The sequence below is a fragment of the Rhagoletis pomonella genome, unplaced genomic scaffold, assembly GCF_013731165.1.
Source record: "Rhagoletis pomonella isolate Grant_MI unplaced genomic scaffold, Rhpom_1.0 Rhpom_scaffold_00001, whole genome shotgun sequence".
NCBI classification, from domain to species: Eukaryota; Metazoa; Arthropoda; class Insecta; order Diptera; family Tephritidae; genus Rhagoletis; species Rhagoletis pomonella.
The window spans coordinates 32,568,456-32,587,104 of NW_023458555.1; the positions used below are offsets into that span (position 1 = coordinate 32,568,456).

The following is an 18,649-nucleotide window of genomic DNA, read 5'->3' on the forward strand; positions in this document are numbered from 1 at the left end:
AATTGGCTACCAAGCGTGCAATACACGCACCTCAAAACGTTTGTTGCGCGTTGCGCTGCGCTAAAAACGTTGAAGATTTTTTGAAGAGCACTCTCGGCATAGCAAGCAGCCGCAGTGGTGTTGTTTAACAAGCCGCCAGGCTAAGTGATTTCATTCATTTTTGGGCTTAGACCGCAATCAGCATGGTTGCATTCTCGTTTCTTTGTTGCACGCATCTGTTGCAATGCTAGTGGCTGGTAGTGGCTGGCAGCTGGTTTGGTGGCAGCTGATGATGATGCCTTGCAAAATCAAAGTCGAGCAGCCAAAAATGCACGAAATGCATTCACAAGTACATCCGTTGTTTGTATGTAAACTGGTACACATATTCGTTTCGATTGTGACTGAATGATTTTGCTGCTGCTGGTGCTGCTGCTGCCGCTGCTGTTGTCGCATCGTCCCCAGCGTGCGAGCGACGAGCAATCGAGCGTGCTATTTGGAAGAAGATGTAGCATTGATGGCGGCAAAAACTAAATCGAATATTTCAACGCCATTTGGCAAAATAGTAGATCGCAGCAAATAAAAAAAAGAAAAAAAAAATATACCAAAACAGCGAAAAATTTGTGTAAAACAAAAGACTTAAGCAACGAACCTCGTTCACAATGCGATCGCCTGATCACCTGTCACAAGCGTGACGAGCGCGCTCAGGTACTTAACTTAAATGCACCTCTATTGCTTGTTAATGCTGCTTTGTCTTCTGTTTTTTTTCTGCTGTTGTTCTTCTTCTTCTTTTGTATTTTAGGTTTTGCGCATTGGTTGTATATTTCGTTGCTGTTTTCTTGTTGTTGTAGTTTTGGCTTGCTATTATTGTCGCTTTTAGAGTTTAGTTAGACATTTTATGACCGCTTTAGTTAGTAAATTCGTTGCTTGTTTTCTTTAAGTTTATTGCTCATTTTATTACTTTGAGTTGTAGGTTTTTCACTGATTTCCTCCTCTATTTAAAAAGGTTAGTAATTTGTGTTTTCCCAAAATAAAAAAACAAATGCAATACAGAGTTCGTTGCCTCGTTAGCAAAAGGGCCGCATGTTTAAGTGTTTTTTTTTGTACTTTCCGCTGTGCAAAAATAAAGCATTGGGAAGTTAAGGTGCCTCGCCAGAAAGCGAAATACTTTTTTCAAATCGGTGTGCGAGGTTTTAAAGAAGAATATATTTAAATTTTTTGATCGAAAAAACTCTAAGTTATATATGCAAACAGAAAATTTCTGCAGTCTAAGCAGTGATTCGAAGAAAATTTTAAATCGCATCCTCGCAGCAAATACTGAGATGATCTGGAAACGCTACCGTCGCACACAAAGGAAGTGGAGGGAGCTATTTTGTTCGTCCTTCTTTCAAAGCATACCGCAGTAGTGATAGCCAAACGAAAACAAAGTAAGTGCACCTGGACCACACTGGAGAAGTGAAACCTACGTTACATATCTAGTTTGTCTTATAACCAACATATCGCGCACCTAAATCTAAAGTGAGTTAACACAAAATTCAGATCAGGAAATATAACGCAATTCACTAAAATACCAAGTATAACAGTAGTTTTTTAGTTAGTTTACAAAACAACGCATTAATTCGAGGTAAGTCCTATGAAATAATTTATGCAAAAAAAATGTCTTCTTCTTCTTTTCTGACAAAAGCGACATGAATATCGATAACAATGTCGATACAAATATCGACAACAAAATCTGTTCAAGTGTTGGTTCATCCTATATATTTCGTATATACCTACCCTTTTTATTATTACGTTGAGTAGTAAAACTGCGCTTTGGATGCATGGTTCCCCTCGGCATTGGAAATTAAAGGTCAAAATTGGATACAATATCGATCTTCCTACGATTTAGTAGCCCTATACCCCTCGGTTAAGACCAGTAAAACTTAGAAGAGCTCTCTTCGCCTGATTCGGGATATGAGGGGTGAGATCGAAAAGAACTTGAAAGGAGACTGTTGGCCCAGCCTGAGTCTGTTCGTACGCCTTGATGGATACAGTGTCAAAATTTTTGATGAAAAAGCCATGGCACGCTTTATGTGTGATGAGTGTGTAACATATATACAGAATGTGGACTTGGTGCTACAAGAGATGCAAATGAGTGTTAAGAAAAATAACTCAATATTGAACGAATACAAATATGAGTTTGAAGATGTGATGAAGAAGAGTCAAAATGAAATAAAAGCTTTATTGGAAGCTGTAGAGAGTCGATACACACAACGAGTGGCAAGTATGGAAAGATCGCAAAAGCTCTTTGAAAAGAAAATTGGAGAAATAAAAAAGCTTATATGAAATGATTGAGGAAGTGAAAAATAAAACTGAAATAATTGGTAAAGATAGTGAAAAAGTATGTAGCGAAATAAAGAAAATAAGTAGTACAAATATTGGGAAAGAAATGTCATATGCAGAAGCTATAAAAAATAATAACAAGAAAGGTGAAATTCCGCATTTGAAAAAGGATGTAGCAATAATTGTGAAACCTAAATCTAAACAAACAGTGGAAAAAACAAAAAAGGACTTAAACAGCAAGGTAGATCCAAAAAATTTAAAGATTTCAAATATCGCATCAAAAAGCAATGGTGTAATGGTAATACACAGTGAAAATACAGATGAGCGTGACAAAATAAAAACAGCGATTGAAAATAATATTGGGAAAGATTATGAAATAAAGGTGCCAGAAATGATTCGCCCAAGTTTCATAGTGAAAGGAGTGAATTATCAAGGTGATGATACCGCGCTGATTGAAACAATAAAAAAACAAAATGCACACATTAGCGAGAGTTCATTAAAAATTGTAAAGAAAATTGAAAGAAAACGGGGTAATAAAATGGTTTTGGACGTAATTATAGAAATTGAAAAGGACGGCTTTCCCAATATACTTGCTGCGGAACGAATTAATATCGGATGGGAAAGATGTAGAGTGTACGACGCGATCAGTGTACTAAGGTGTTATAAATGCAAAGGCTTTAACCACAAATCTGCGACATGCAAAAGTGAGGAAGCCTGCCACAAGTGCCATGCGAGCCATAATTCGAAAATGTGTAATCTAAACCCAATAAATAAATGTTTGAATTGTATAAAAGCGAAGGAAAAGTTAAACCTACAATTAGACATAAATCATGATACGTTTGACAGGGAGTGTCCATGTTATGTAAATAAGCTGCAGATTAGAAAGAGCAGACTCGGGTACTAGCAATTAGAGAATGATGATATCAGTGTAAAAAACCGCAATAAAAAACGTAAAACGCGAAACAAGGAATTAAAGTGCATATACCTTAATACAAACAGTATAACAGCCAACAAGAACGAAGTTGAAAGAATGATTGTAGAAGAAAACCCCAATATTGTTTTATGTGCCGAGACCCATACAACAGAGAATATAAGCGAGTCTGAATTAGATATTGTTGGATATAATCATATTAGATGTGATTCGCATAGCCGTCATACAGGTGGTGTACTAATGTATATACATAAATCAATTAAATTCAAAGCTGTATACAATAAAAGTATAAACAATAACCTATGGTGTATTGTGGTAAAAATATTAAGTAGCGTGATTAAATGGCAAATTGGGGTGGTATACCACTCACCAAATACAAGCGATGCTGAATTCATAAAATATGTTGGCGAGGTACTTGAAGAATATTATAGTGAGAGTGAAAATAATATCGTAATTGGCGACTTTAACATAAACATAAATGCACAGTCAACGTATTCAAACCAACTAATTCATACATTCGCGATAGCATCAATGCGCCAATTAATCAAGTTTAATACAAGAATAACTGAAACTTCTCAAACAAAAATAGACCTGCTTTTTAGTAACAAGGAAAAAATAGAAATAAAAGATCTAGAGAACCAAAGAATATCAGACCACGAAACGATCTGTTTCAAACTGCCCGTACAAGAAAGGTATAAAATGAGATTATACGAAAATCGCGTTTGCTGGGATAGATATACAAAGGAAAACCTAATAGCTCTCCTTAGAAATTACAACTTCGTGGAACTGAATAACTGTGATATTGTAGTTAAAGTTCAAACCATAAATAATGTTTTATGTGATGTAATGGAAATGCTAACATACGAGAAACGAGTGCAAATAAAGTTAATAAATAAATGGTATGATCATGAACTTACTGAGATAAACAAATTAAAGTATGAACTTTTCAAGGAAGCAAAGAGAACCAATGAATGGCATAGTTATAATTATACAAAACGGCACTATAAAAAATTAATCAAAATAAAAAAGAAACAATACATGGAAAATAAAATTGCGGCAAATAGCGACAATCAAAAACTAATGTGGAAATGTCTTAAAGATGCTATTAATTTAAATAAAGACACATCACAAATAAGACGGATTGTCATAGATAACATACCAATTGAAGAAGATCAAGAAATAGCAAGTCGTTTAAACCAGTACTTCGTTGAGAGCATAACAGCAATATGTAACACAATCGAAGATATCACACCAGATGAAGCACCAGATGATCTTAATAGAGGTTTATTTAAACTTAAACCTATAAACGTTGAACAGATAATGAAAAAAACTGCTACTTTAAAAAATAAATATGGGGGGAAAAAACTGGTATCTGAAGGTGTATTTAAAGATAGTATGGAATACTTGGGGTACGTCTTTACATCAATAATAAATGAAAGCTTCAGTAACGGCGTCTTCCCGGCATGTTGGAAAACTTCGACAGTTGTACCAGTTGAAAAAGTGAAAGGCACAGAAAATCCAGAAGAAATTCGGCCTATTAATACGTTGCCCATCGATGAGAAAATCATAGAGAAAGTAGTTAAAGACCAGATGCTCGAGTACTTAAACCAACATGAAATTATCATAAGCGAACAATCGGGGTTCAGATCAAAACACTCCTGTGAAACCGCTCTAAACTTGGTTATAGCAGAATGGAAAGAGGGCATGTCGAAAAAGCTAGTAATAGTCTCAGTTTTCCTGGACCTTAAAAGGGCATTTGAAACTATTGACAGGGTCATACTGCTGAGGAAACTACACAGCATAGGGGTACGTAATACAGCTCTGGAGTGGTTTAAAAGCTATCTTACTGGAAGAAAGCAGAAAACCATAATTAGAAACGAATTTTCCCCTGAAATTGATATTGAAATAGGTCTACCACAAGGATCTGTACTTGCAGCAATATTATTCACTATATATATAAACGATATTAAAAAAGCTCTTAGCCATTGCAAGATTAGGCTCTTTGCTGATGATGCTTTATTGACTGTAAGCTGCTCATCGGAGATAGAAGCCATGTCCAAGATGCAAGAGGACTTGGATGCTGTATATAAGTGGCTGTGTCAAAACAAGCTGAAAATAAATATTGACAAAACAAAATGGATGATCATGAGGAGGAAATCTGCCGAAGAAGGTGATATGGCCCTGAAAATAGCAAATAGTGCAATACAAAAAGTCAATGAAATGAAGTACCTTGGAATAATAATTGATGAGAAGCTTAAGTTCGATGAGCATCTTAAATATACAGAAGCGAAAATATCAAAAAAAATTGGATTTATGTTTCGAACGTGTAGGCATGTGAGCAAATATTATAAAATAATGGTATATAGGGCCATTATAGAACCCCATTTCATATATTGCCCTACTATTTTATTCACGTTAGCTGACTCAAACATTTCAAAACTGCAGGTGAAACAAAATAAAGCAATGCGGTTTATCCTTAAAAAACGCTATGATACCCCAATACATGAAATGCTTGAAAGCCTAAATTGGCTAAGTGTAAAACAACTCATTGTTTACTATACGTTAAAATTCATACACAACATAAAAATAGGAAACCTGCCGAAATATCTGAACGATCGAATGATTTATAACAACCAGGTACATGATTACCAGACAAGAAACAGGAACAACTTTCGGTTGCCAGCTGTACGATCGGAATTCGACAAGAAAAATATATACTACGAGGGATTGAAAGAATACAACGAGTTACCATGTGAAATAAAACAATGCCAAAATATTAATAAATTTAAGAAATTATTGTATAATTACTGCAAAACACTACCTATTAGATAATGATCTCATAATGATAATGATCTCATAGAGGAATAGAAGAATGTAAGCTAGGTCAATAAGACCGTAAAAAATAAAATAAAAAAAAAAAGTTGTGTTATTGCTCCATAAGCTATCATGAAGCACACTATCGTCGCATAGATTCATATCAGCTCCAACTTTCTCCTTGAAAGAAGTAATTTACTCTAATCTACTCTTAAGCAGTCCATCGTAAACTATATCCCACAATAAAAGTGGTAATTTTCCGCCTTTTTGGCAGCCTCTATATTCAAAATATCCTCCAGTAAACTTGTCAACTTGTGGAGAGCAGTTTGGTTAGAACGAACCATCATGTACGCATGTTGGCTCGAATGCTATGGTTAATTTAATTGGGCCGTCATCCTAACGCCTAACGTGCCTAAAACCTTCTCTCCGGCTTTAAAGGGAAACGCTGTGAGGCAGATTCTTTCCGAACTCGGAATGAAAGCTACTTTCGCTCTTCTCCACGCATTTAGTATATAACCCAATGTCATGCTCTTTCTGACCATTTTTAATCGCGGTACAATGACGAGCTTTATGGGCTGCAGTAGGACAGATGGGGAGGGGGCCGGTATGCCCACCTCAGTCGAGGATTTTAATATACTTCTTGAGCCCCTTGAAGAACTGCTGAAATATACCATTGATGTTGGGAAGTGAGCGTCTAAAAGAAGTTTAATCTTTTCTTCCTAAGTCACAGTGAAGATCCCATAGATTTTCTTTAGGCTTGCAGATGAAATGCAGATGTTATGTTAATATTTACTTAAAGAGTTTCGAGGCTTCCGCTGTTCTTTTAACTCCAGAATTCCGCGTCACATCCGACAAGAACAAAAAATATTTTAATAAATAGCTAACAAAAATTAGGACTTTATTTTGAGCATTCTTTAGCGGACCAGTACAGAACAAACTTGTGGTATGATGATGGCCGATAAAGAAAAAAGAAAAAATCCTCCCATTAAAACAAAATCTTTCTCTATTGAAAGTTTGCTTTTCAGTTACTCTAAGCTTTTCCTACCACCAGTCACTACATATTTTAAATCGCCACTCATTTCAAGAGCATATTGCAGCTGTTTACACTCGACACATCCATCGACGGGCACCTGTTAAGTGCCGGATTACTAAATTGAAATGTACAAATAAATTTATATTTCTCTAAAAACTCATTACATATCTCATTTCGATTCACATTTGTTTGTTAGCAGCCCAGCGTGTGAGCAAACAAGCCATTTTTCACAGACCAAAAATCACCAGGCAGTTTGCTGCGAAGTTAAGTCCTTCGTCTGCAAAGCGCCAGCCGACGGGCAAGAAAAATTACAAAACAAAAAAAAAAATGAAATAGACAACAACAAGCATTTAAGTTGGTCAATGAAAAATGAGCCAGGAAAATCGTAAAAATTATGATTATCACAGTGAAAAACTAACAAACGTTGCCACCATCAAATATCACCACATGCATTTTGAGTAAGTACTTTTATGCGGATGCATGAATGTGTATGTATGTACATATGTATGTATGCATGTGTGTTTTGTTGCAATCGAACGGCAACACCGCAAGTATTTAAGCACAAAATGTAAATATACTTTAGTGGCACTTTCAAGAGGCGTTTACATGCAACAAATTGTTGTTGCAATTGCTGAGTGAGTTGCAAAGTGGAAGATGCGTGGCAGCAACATTTCACGCATTTAACGATGAGTTGTGTATTAGTTATGCTACACGAGAAAAACAATTAAAGGAGTGAAAAAAAGTCGATGGTGTATAACGTATAATGTTGACAGGGTTTAATATTTCGCACGCACATTTGTTGCAAGTGGTTTCGTATTGCTATATACGCAAAGGTAGCAACTGGCCGTGTAGGAAAAGCAAACTGGACTTAACCAAATTTAGTAATGTGATTTGAAAAGAGGAACCGAGCGTTCGACTTCTCACAATAAAATTACTTATGTATAAGCTGTAGAGAGTAGGGAGAGATGGAATATATCCAGCAGTGATCTGTGCGAGTGCCCATACTCAACTATCCGGGGCTAGCACTTCTTCGAGAAGGCTTACCGATATTCGCTAGAAAAACAGTACAGGTTTAGGATAGATCTCAGGAAATCCTCTCGTGGGCATCACAAAACGCCTCTAGGTGAACTATTTAAATAGAGTTGCGCATATCATCTAATTAAACTTAAAATAACAGAAGCAATGGAAGTAAGTTTCAAAGCGAATTATGCCGAATATATGCAGCTGGTTAATGCGAAAGTAAAAGGCAGTTACACTCAAACATACTTAGATAGAAAGATAGAGAAAGGAAGAGAGTGAGAGAAAAAGATAATAGTAAGAGAAAAAGGGATAGAAACGGAAAGAAAGGGAGACAGGAAGAAAAAGATAGATAGAGAGAGAGAGAGTTTAAATAAAAATTCCCTCAAATGTCAATGTACCCTATTTTGATACTCAGAAAGGGTTTTCCCGAACGCTTCCTGAACATGGTAAAAATAATTTCTTTGAAAAGTGGTCACCCGAAATTTTTTTGCTCTAAATATGGCGTTTATGAAGGCATTGCTACAAGTATTTTTCCAGTGAAGTAAAGAGCTGAGTTCCAAGTAGAAATGAAGGCCATTTCTAAAATTATACTTGTACAGATTTATCTGGTGTTGTCTGTTTCGAAAGGTTAGCACTTCATTGCGATACAAATTAGACGCATATATCCCTACAAACTCGGTTTATGATAAATTACTGCCTATTTTTACTGATTTTTTCCTGCAAGGGTATATAACAGCTAATTTTTATTATCAGTTAAATAGCAATTGCAATTCATAGTTAATAATTTGCCGCATAAAATTCAAATGTTATGCGTTTGAGTGCAGCTGCTGAGAAATTGTTACTAACCGTGGGATAGTTGATTAATTGCCAATTAAAAAGAAAGGCGAACGTTAAATTATATGCAAGATAAAGAAGTAAAGTACGTATAATGCAAATAAGTGATAGTGAAGTAATTAAAATATATTTTATAAGGGAAAAGAACTACACCAGCTCAGTTAAAGGCAGCCTAGGTTTTACTACTATTTTAAGAAGTTCACATTTTTTCAACAAACTTGAAATTCTGTGATCGGATGTTGGAAACCTGTTCCACCAACACGAATTTCTACAAAAATTCCAAAATACACTGCAACTTAGTTCCAACGCTGCTTCCCCACTCTCACCCTCAACCACAACAGAGTCATGCAGATACCACCTTGCCGTGACCTTCGATATGCCAATGTTCGACCTTTTGCAGTGCCGTTACAATGTTGTTTTAAAACTTGTATGTGAGGTGATAAAAACAAAGAACAAAAGAGATTTTCTGTAATAAAAATTAGCCAAAGTAATGCCGGTCTTGTTTGTAATGATTCACAACACAAAGAGTCTTTAACGACCTTTATTTGTTACGGAAACTCTTAAGGTGGTCCGTTGATTTTCGCCGCTGTGATGCTGCAATTTGTTATGTTTCGAGAAACAAAAATCGTTCAATTCGTATTGCCCGCTAATGTGCTCCCCATAGCTAAAATGGTGAACTGACCAAGAGAGATGTTATTAAGTAATTTGTGAAAAAAAAAAAAAACCAACGCTGATATGGTGAAACGAAAAGTGCATTTGTGTTGAACAAATTTTCAAAAGCACGAAATTTTGCATAAGCGTTAAGTTATTTTTGTTGTTATATACATATATATATGTGCATTAGAGTGTGTCAAATAAAATGAATGTTTCGATTCTTTCGGTACTGTACGAACGGGGCAAAAATCTAAAATTTTGTTTTCCAAAATATACACGTAATTAGCATTATTGGAAATGCGCCGGTCCCATATTTTGTATGAAATGAATAAAATTTTATATAAATGAAAAATTGAATCAAATATTTTAGTCAGAGCCACATCAGTTTTGGGTACTTCACGAAAAAAGTGTCAAAAATATAACTTATGAGATATTAAGTTAAATTTTTAATTTTTTCGTTTAAAATTGCTTTAAGTTATTTAAAAAAAATTGAATTCTATAGTTTAGACTCGCTACATATTAAACGCACATATATTTTGTTGAAAATAAAAATTTAACTAAAGTTTAAAGGACTAAATCTAAAAATCATGTCAAGCCATGTTTTTTTTTATTCCATAAATCAAAAGTATAGTCTTTTATCTGTTGAAATATAAAATAAAAATACGCCCGAAATTTCCGTATTAAGAGCTGTCAATTTCAGTGTGAAGTAAAGCCATGACAATTAGCCTGAAAGTTTGTGCAATAAAGCTTTAATTTTTCACAATAATACATGTAATTAAATAGTTATAATAATTTTTTGTGTAATTTCATTCCGAATAGGCACTCAATCAATTCCATTATCTTTTTCTTATCAAATAGACTTCCGAAAAACGCACCTAGTTAGCGTCTGTACGTACAGCGGCATATTATTAATACAAAATTTATTCTTGGAATATTTAAAAATTTTCTTCCAAACACATTATGGCCGGAGGATTAGTTTTACGCTTACATCCATAGCAGAATTGCTCTGCAAGGAATACCAAAACCACTACCAAACACATGACGCCATATCCGATCCAAACGTATTTTAAGTCCTCCACTTTCATTGGTCTGAATTCATTCTTGCGACTCAAGTCGACAAACTTCAAACGACCTGCTCTGATTAGCTCCAAAAACGATGCCTGCGACCAGTGTTCGATTAGACCTGACTCCATTGTCTCCAAAATCATTTCATTTAATTTTTCTGCGAATATAGAATTGCTGTGTATGGGAAAGCTCAGTGGAATATTGTGATAGAGACACAAATCGTGGCGCATACGGAAAAGCGGAGTGGTGAAAACCTTTTGTTGCTCTCTAAAGATTTTCCACTTGCTCAATGCTATCATGTAGATATATTTCGTATTGAATGCATCGCGAGTGCGTAGAAATCTTTGATAATCCCCTTCAATCTGAAACATTGGCGTATATTTTCGCAAATCCTCGGCACGAGCGAACAACTCATTGTACTCTGGAGCAAACATGTAAACCTTCATGTTCGAGTGGAGAATATCATTGAAGGAGCGAAAGGGTGGCTGTTTCGGTGCACTTGTCCAGTAAGCGGCAAAGTATGCATTGTACGAGGTGGTTAGCAGAATACCAAGTATACAGATTTGCAAATAGATAAAGCGTATGACGAAAGGAGCGTATGCTAGCTCCCGAAAGGACTGAGCCAATAAACCGCGTAGACATGCGTCATGCAAGAAAAAACGAGTCACGTCCGGTTTGTGGTCGTACTGCCAGAGTGCAAAACTTAACACCACCGAAATAACAAAGATTGTAAGCAACGTCAAGGCGAATGCTAAACCCTCGAAAACAATCCAAAAGAATTCATAGTGCGGTACATCTGGTTCTAGTGGCGACCAAGCGCACCAATTCGCATGCTCGTAAGGATAAGTGAGGCCATCAAAGGTAAATTTTTTATCAGAAGTCATGCGAGGAAAAGTAAGACCAATCGAGATATCGACAGTGCCATTACGCACAGCGGCAACACATTCCTGAGCTGGCGCAAATCGTGTGATCGAGGGAGCAGGCAGCGGTTCGTAGAGTGTACAATTATGCTTGCTTGCAAAGCTAGTGAGAAAGTGGCCAGTATAGCCGCCCATTATTCTAACACCCTTGTAATCGTACACAACGAGGCGTGGATCAGTGCCACTCATTATAAAGGACAATTTATAGCCATGTAGATCGCCGAGACGTTGTGGATAGATGGCACCATGGTGGAAAAGATCCCAGCTTAACGACTTGCGCTCCAGCGTAAAGTCGGGAAAGTGGTTGTAGCTGTAGAAGCGGGCGGTTACCTGAAAGAATTTTTGAAAAAAAAGTGAAAGGTAGGAAAATAAAATAGACACCACAATGAGAGCAACATCAAAATACGCCTATCCACCTTGTAGTCACTGCATAGCGCCACCACATTAGTAATTTTACTACGCCAACAAAATTGAAAGAGCTGCTGCAGGAACGCGTCATCAGAAGTTGCCTTTGCCTTCTCAGTGTTTATTAAAAATAATATTTTGGATTGTGTTCGATGCTTCAAACTAGCCACCAGTGCTTTGAGTAAAGTTGTCTGTGCTGCAAGTGGTTCTTCCATGTACACAACCACCATCAAGGCGGCGCTGAAATGCTGTTCTAATAAAACCGTACTCAGCTCGTTCATAAGTATAACTGGCACACCAAGGTCGGCCATCAAGTCGCGCACGAATTGTGACTCATCCAAAGTCGAGTCCAGCATAAAATTTTGATAGCGTCTCAATTCCTTATGACGAGTTTTCAACGGAATATTTGCAGCTACACCGAATGCCGCCAATCCAGTTGCATTGCGATTGCGTGTGAAAACTAGCTGCTCAAATTTGTCTATGCGCTGCACATCCTGCAGAAAATTCATCACAGTGTAGTCGGCTAAGTCGTCTTGTGCGCCAACCCCACTGACTGCTTTTATTATTAGGATTAATACGAGACTGCCGACTAGAAGCTGAGTGCGCTCCATTCTCGCCGAATTGCAGGAAAATGTCAATAGCTGGGGCTGGACTTGCGCTTTTATTGCAATTTAGTGGCTTCTGCAATGCCGCTCCGCCGTCATTACTGACTTTACGCCGCTGCAAATTGATTCATAAGGGACTATATTTTTTAAATACGTAATATATGTATACACAGACAGGTGGATGTGCTGTTAATATGTAATGTGCAATATGTATGTATCTGTGTTAAGGTCAAAGGTTACACATTATGTTCAAAGTGCATCGCAATATCCCAGCGTGTTTTAAATCATTGGGTTTTCCATCATTGAACCGGGTTTGATCGAGGTTGAAATAATTTAAAAAGCTATAATTTTAGTCTCTAAAACAAAAGGAATCCATACCGCCAATTCCGGGTGAATATCAAGTTAAAGGAACAGTAATGACTATGTGTTTGCCCAGCTGAAAACTAACTCATTAGGGCGTGACAGTTGCGGAGATAGTGCTCGATGCTATCCACCTCTTCACAACCACTTTCCATGCATGTGTATAAGACAGTGTCCAGTACCATATCGGTCTTTGTAGGATTGATGCTGTCAAATTTCTTGGTCCAGATTTTTATAAGACTGAGTGTATTTTGCAATAACTCACTCCGAACTTGCAGATGTGGAGAACGTATCCTTGGGGAGTGCCTCTGGCCACATGTATAGCTATGGAACCATACCCTAGTTCTAAAAGAATAGTTTTTTTTTTTCAAAAAGGAGAGTGTATTCATTTATGTACAATCCTTTTTCAATCGTCGATACGAATTCGTGAAGCGCTGTCTCCACGAAATTTTCCTTAGAATATGTATGTTTTTAGCTGGTTTTAGTTGGGCGGAAAAGATTCCGGTAAGTTGCGAAGATTTGTAGAGTTGCAAGGACATTGTTGCCTAGGGACGAGTGGGCTCTCGCACCGGGCGAAGTATCGAAGGAGTCGGCAGAGCACCCCGGGAAGGATCTACAGCATTTTCCTAGATGATGATGTCCAGTTTGATAGAGTTCATACTTGAAAAACTTTCAGCAACCTGTTGGCTTCAGAGTTTTCCGACTTAGAAGTAATGAGCGCAAGTTAGATGCATTGTGAAATGAGGCGAAAATTCCTTATGTCGTAGATCTAGACAAAGACACGATATTACAGAACAGTTCGCCTCCTTTACCTTTGACATTAGACTTTACAATATTGAATTCGCAGAGAGAGATTTCTGCACTAGTCACGTTAAAAAACTAGTGGAAATATTTGCCTCTTGGAGGATATGCCCTAATATTCCAATTTTCGGAGGTATAGTTAATTTAACTAAGGCATATAACCGGCTTATTTCACGCTGAGTGCTCCGCTCTACAAAGGAATGGGAAATATGACTAACTAGCCTGATCAGCCACTATGGGGCCAGAAATAAGTGCAAACACTTCCTCTTTCAGTCATAGAATTAAATGTAAGAAAATGCGAGAATAGTTCCTTGCATTGCTGGCCAAAAAATTTTTTGTTTGCTGAAGTGAGGCATGTGCGTATTTGGAGTACAAGAAAATAGTCACCCAGGGCGATATTTGATCCTCGGATCGTACACACGTCCAAAACACTTGGAAGCGTGCGTTTCGTTTACCACAGCAAAATAGATTTGGATTCTTGCCTTTCGCTTTGTAAACAGTGGGACCAAAGCGCCCATTAAAATCGCCAAGTCCGACTTCAATTGTTTGGCTGGGGCAGCGATTATAATTGTGTTTGATGCGCTCATAAAGGAGGTATTTCGGACACCTTATCTTTTTTGAGCGCAAGATAGTTTGATATTGCAGAATAACGTTTCGATGCGGATTGTGACGCACTCGTCCAACGGAATAATCGACAGTACTTAGCACCGAAGTTTCTCTCGAATTACAAATCTAACACCGAAATTGCGTTCCTTTAAATTTAAGCTTTAGTAGAGGGAGCAAGCCAAAACGATTTCTCTGACAGCCTTAGTCTAAGCGGGGACATCAAACAGCCAGGCAGAGGCTCCTTCCACCTTAAGGAACCGCAAATTCTAGGTGCATGGTAATCGAAAGAAGGGTGCACTCAAGCCGAATTTATATAAGATGGTGTTGTTTCATCAGCTGTGAATAGCGTTTATTTGTCAAAATTTTGTTTTTCGCTAGTGATTGAGTGAAAACGTAGGAGTGTTTGTTTTTTTCTGTCGCCATTTTTCATTCGGGGAAGGATAGCTGAAATTTTTTACTGAAGAAACAAAATACAAGTAATTGTTGTACTTATTTGTTGAATCGATACCACTTTATATGAACTCGCCTTGGCTATACTTTTCTTTTCAGTTGAATTCGTTTTTCGTGATGGATCTCAAGTAGAGCGGCCAATAAGAAAACAGAGTTCTTTATGACAGTTTTTCAGTTAAGTAGTCGCGTTCGAGATTAGGAGTGTCTTATTTTAAAAAGAACATTTAGTATTTCAGTCCGATTAGATATTTTCTACTCCGCATCTATCGCTCGCTTTGGCGGAATAAATTGCGTTTACCAATGGGTGTCAAACATAAAAACTAAACTCAGACTGAAATTTATTTGAACTTAAGCTCAACAGTGTCATTAATTCAGGGGTCAGGGTTATTTTCTCGAACCTTGCAAATTTGTATATGATTTGTTGAAATTAGAACTTCTGGGTACTTTTGGAACAGAAGCTATGCCCGCCAACATATGTACGTAACTGCGCACATATGTATGTATGTATGTACTTATGGTCTTTTAACTATCCAAATGGGAAAAGATTTCCGCTTCGCAGTTCATTTAAATTGCAAGATAATTGCGTAATTTAGATTAGCATTTAGTAATTGTGTTATAGGTGGTTGCGCTAATTTTCTTTACTATAGCAAAATTTGTGACAGACTTGGCGGGCATACCAATACGTCAGAGTGTCAATTATGTACGAAATATTTTTGCTGCTTCAAGCGAATTAGCAAAATTCAAAACCATGGAAAAGGTTAACAAAATTAAAATCGATTAGTCGCTATAAATTTACAGTGAGTACAATGACGGAATTTGAACATTGTGGGGGAATATGGCAACGTTTTTTGAATATTGGGGGAATTCGATGGATAAAAAAATACAACAAGAAAAAAAGCGGTCTAGAAGCGGACACGAAGTAAGAATTTTTTGCTAATCACGCTCACAAATTCGAATATTTTCCTGAAGTTCCATGGGGATCTCAAATCAACGGTCGATTAATCGAGCCCTTCCGATTCGATTTTTTGTCCATTTTTTAGTTCCGATTCGATCCGTGGATCAACTAAAAAAAAATGGAAAATCGAAATTCGATTTTCCCTCAATTGATGCATATTGATCTACGGTTTACCTCAGATTATCTATAAAATTTTGAAGAAATTTGAATTGTAGGCTGGTACAAAAAATAATGGGGCTGGAGGTGTTAAGCCTTCTTTCTAACTTGAGAGAGCAAATACCAAAGAATTCAATGACCTCCAAAAATCGGAATTCCAAACTTTATGGAAATTTTCATAAAAATTTTGCACGTCATGGAAATTTTAATAAAAATTTTGCACTTGAAAAAATTTTTGTACATATGCAGTTTTGCAGAAAATCTTTTCTAAAAAGGGTAAATGGCGCCCGTATTGCAAAAAATCTACGTAAGCTCCATTGTACTATACACTTTTTAAAATAATGGTTAATTTCGAAGTAAAACATTAAATTTTTATTATTTGTAATAAAGAAAATCAAAAAAAAGTTAAGCTTTTCCACAAGTGGATTTAATGATGAATTTCCACTAAAAAAATCGATTAATAATAAATTAAAGAATTTCGAAATTTAAAAATTTTAAAGACAAAAACCTATATACATTTTTGGGTAATTTTTTTTTAACAGTACCTCTAACTAACATTAAAAGATCTAGAAATTTTCGAGAAGATGTTTTTTCCTAAGATATTAATGTTTGACAAAAAAAATTTTGCTAAACTCTAAATTAAAAATAAATTTGAATTAATTAAAAAATTTTTAACACAACTTTATCTAATGTGCAAAAAAATTTCAAAGTTCAAAAAATGATATCTATGAAAAAATTAGCCAAAATTTATTAAAAGCGGATTGAGGAATTGCAAATGTAAATGTACCTGACCACAGCTCACCAGATGTATCTATCTGCTTCTGCCGACCGCGTCGCATCCTAAAAGAAGTTGTTGTGGCGTTTCTGCCGCCTCATCGTAGTAGCGGCAGGAGTCATCTGAACTAATTTACAGGGTATTCATGTAGGTTCGCAGCCTACAACGAATATTGTTTAAACCACGGATGAGTACAGGCATTTAGGTGTAAACGAAAATGAGGCTTATTAGACCCAACTGTCCTTGTGAGTTTACGGAAGGTTTTTTTATAGTACAGTATTGTTACGATTATGAATACTTGATGGATTTCCCAAAATCCCTTTGGTTCGTTTCGCTGGATTTTTAAACAAACGCTCAACACTTTCAAATACTCGCTAACACAATTGAACTTTCACAACTGAACTTGAAGCTTGCTGATTCCCCACTGAACTTTGTGTGCACTGTAGCAACGTCTTTATATAACCGAACATTATCTCATTTACTCGCTGTTCGCAGCATTCTTCCACTTGACGTTTTTTCATGTCGAATATTCCACATCTTTCGTCAAACATTCTGCCATTTTCTACTTGTTCGCTTTGCGTATTTCGCAGTATTCACGACCATATATATAGTCGCTACGATCACTAAATCGTTACTGTAGGCATTGCTAAGAAGACTTAATACATACAAAAGATACCAGTTTTCGGTAGAAAAGAAAACACCATTCTGGCACTTAGTTCAGATGTTCAAAACATCGATATTTTTTTGTGTAAATTTATTGCGTGCAATTTTTGTCAGCACTATATCCATAATAATATATGAAAAAACAGAAAGTTAACTTAAAACTAAGGAAAGGAAAGGAAAGTCGAGATTTTTTGTACGCAGTAATCTCGAAAACTATTGAACGGATTTTGACGAGATTTTCTCTAATATACTCTGTATTGACAGGAGAGTGACCTTTTTACTTAGAATTTTAATAGGATTGCCACCTGTCTAAAAAACTATAAGATCCACACCGTCCTTTGGATTATAAAAGATGAGGGGTCAAATGAAAATGATTGGCCTCTAGAGAAGCACTAATGTTTTTTTTAATAGGGTTGCCACCTGTTAAAAAAATACTATATTCAATCATAATAAGCGTAGGCATAAGTTCTGCACCGTCACTGTCAAACGAAAAGACTTAGCCTCTACACGTGCAATAATGTATTCTTTTTCTGAGTAGGGTTGCCACCTAATAAAAAGTGAAAAGATTTTCGCCGTTCGTTGGATTACAAAATGGGATACCAAATGAAAGTGCCTGGCCTTCGCATGTACAAAAGCTTTCATTTTTTGAATAGGATTGCTACCTATTTAAAAATTATTATCTTCTAGAGATATTTTGACCACGCTAATCTCAAAAACTTCTAAACGGATTTATACGAGATTTTTTTTAGTATAATCAGTATCGATAGGAATATTATTTTTAGTACTTTAAATTTCTATACGGTTGCCACCTGTCGAAAAAACTATTAGATCCGCACTGTTCGTTGGATTACAAGAAATGTGGTTTGAAATAAAAGGGCTCGGCTTTTAGATATACAATAATGTATTACTTTTTGAGTAGGGTTGCCACTTTTTAAAAATTATAAGACAACAAACGGTGAAGGACCAAAAACTGAGGTACCAAGTGAAAGGATATGGTCTCTGCATCTGCAATAAGTTTTTATTTTTTGTTTGAGTGGGGTTGCCATCTACTTAAAAATTATTATTATTAATAACATTAGATTTGCGCGGCCTCCAGTTGGGCAATTATATATTATTTTTTAGTAGGGTTGCAACCTGTTTAGTTGTTAATCGTATCTTATTTAATATCTACACATTCAGCGCACGGCGAAGCCTTCATATTTTATAGAAACCAGTCGCAGATTTCAAGGCCAGAATTAAATAGCTAAACACACAATTTTTCCAGATGACTCTCTGATTCTCCTCCATGAACATCCATGAAAAAC

At 36.4% G+C, this 18,649-nt stretch overlaps 1 protein-coding gene across 1 annotated transcript; it reads right to left on the bottom strand.

Moving 5' to 3' along the window:
• Positions 1-322: 322 nt before the first annotated feature.
• On the bottom strand, positions 323-12,585 carry LOC118744318. Its single transcript, XM_036477272.1, has 3 exons — positions 11,986-12,585; positions 10,573-11,899; positions 323-468 (listed from the first exon to the last, which is right to left on the bottom strand). Exons 1-3 carry the CDS (start codon positions 12,583-12,585, stop codon positions 323-325), a joined length of 2,073 nt encoding a protein of 690 aa, XP_036333165.1.
• Between the last annotated feature and the right edge of the window lie 6,064 nt (positions 12,586-18,649).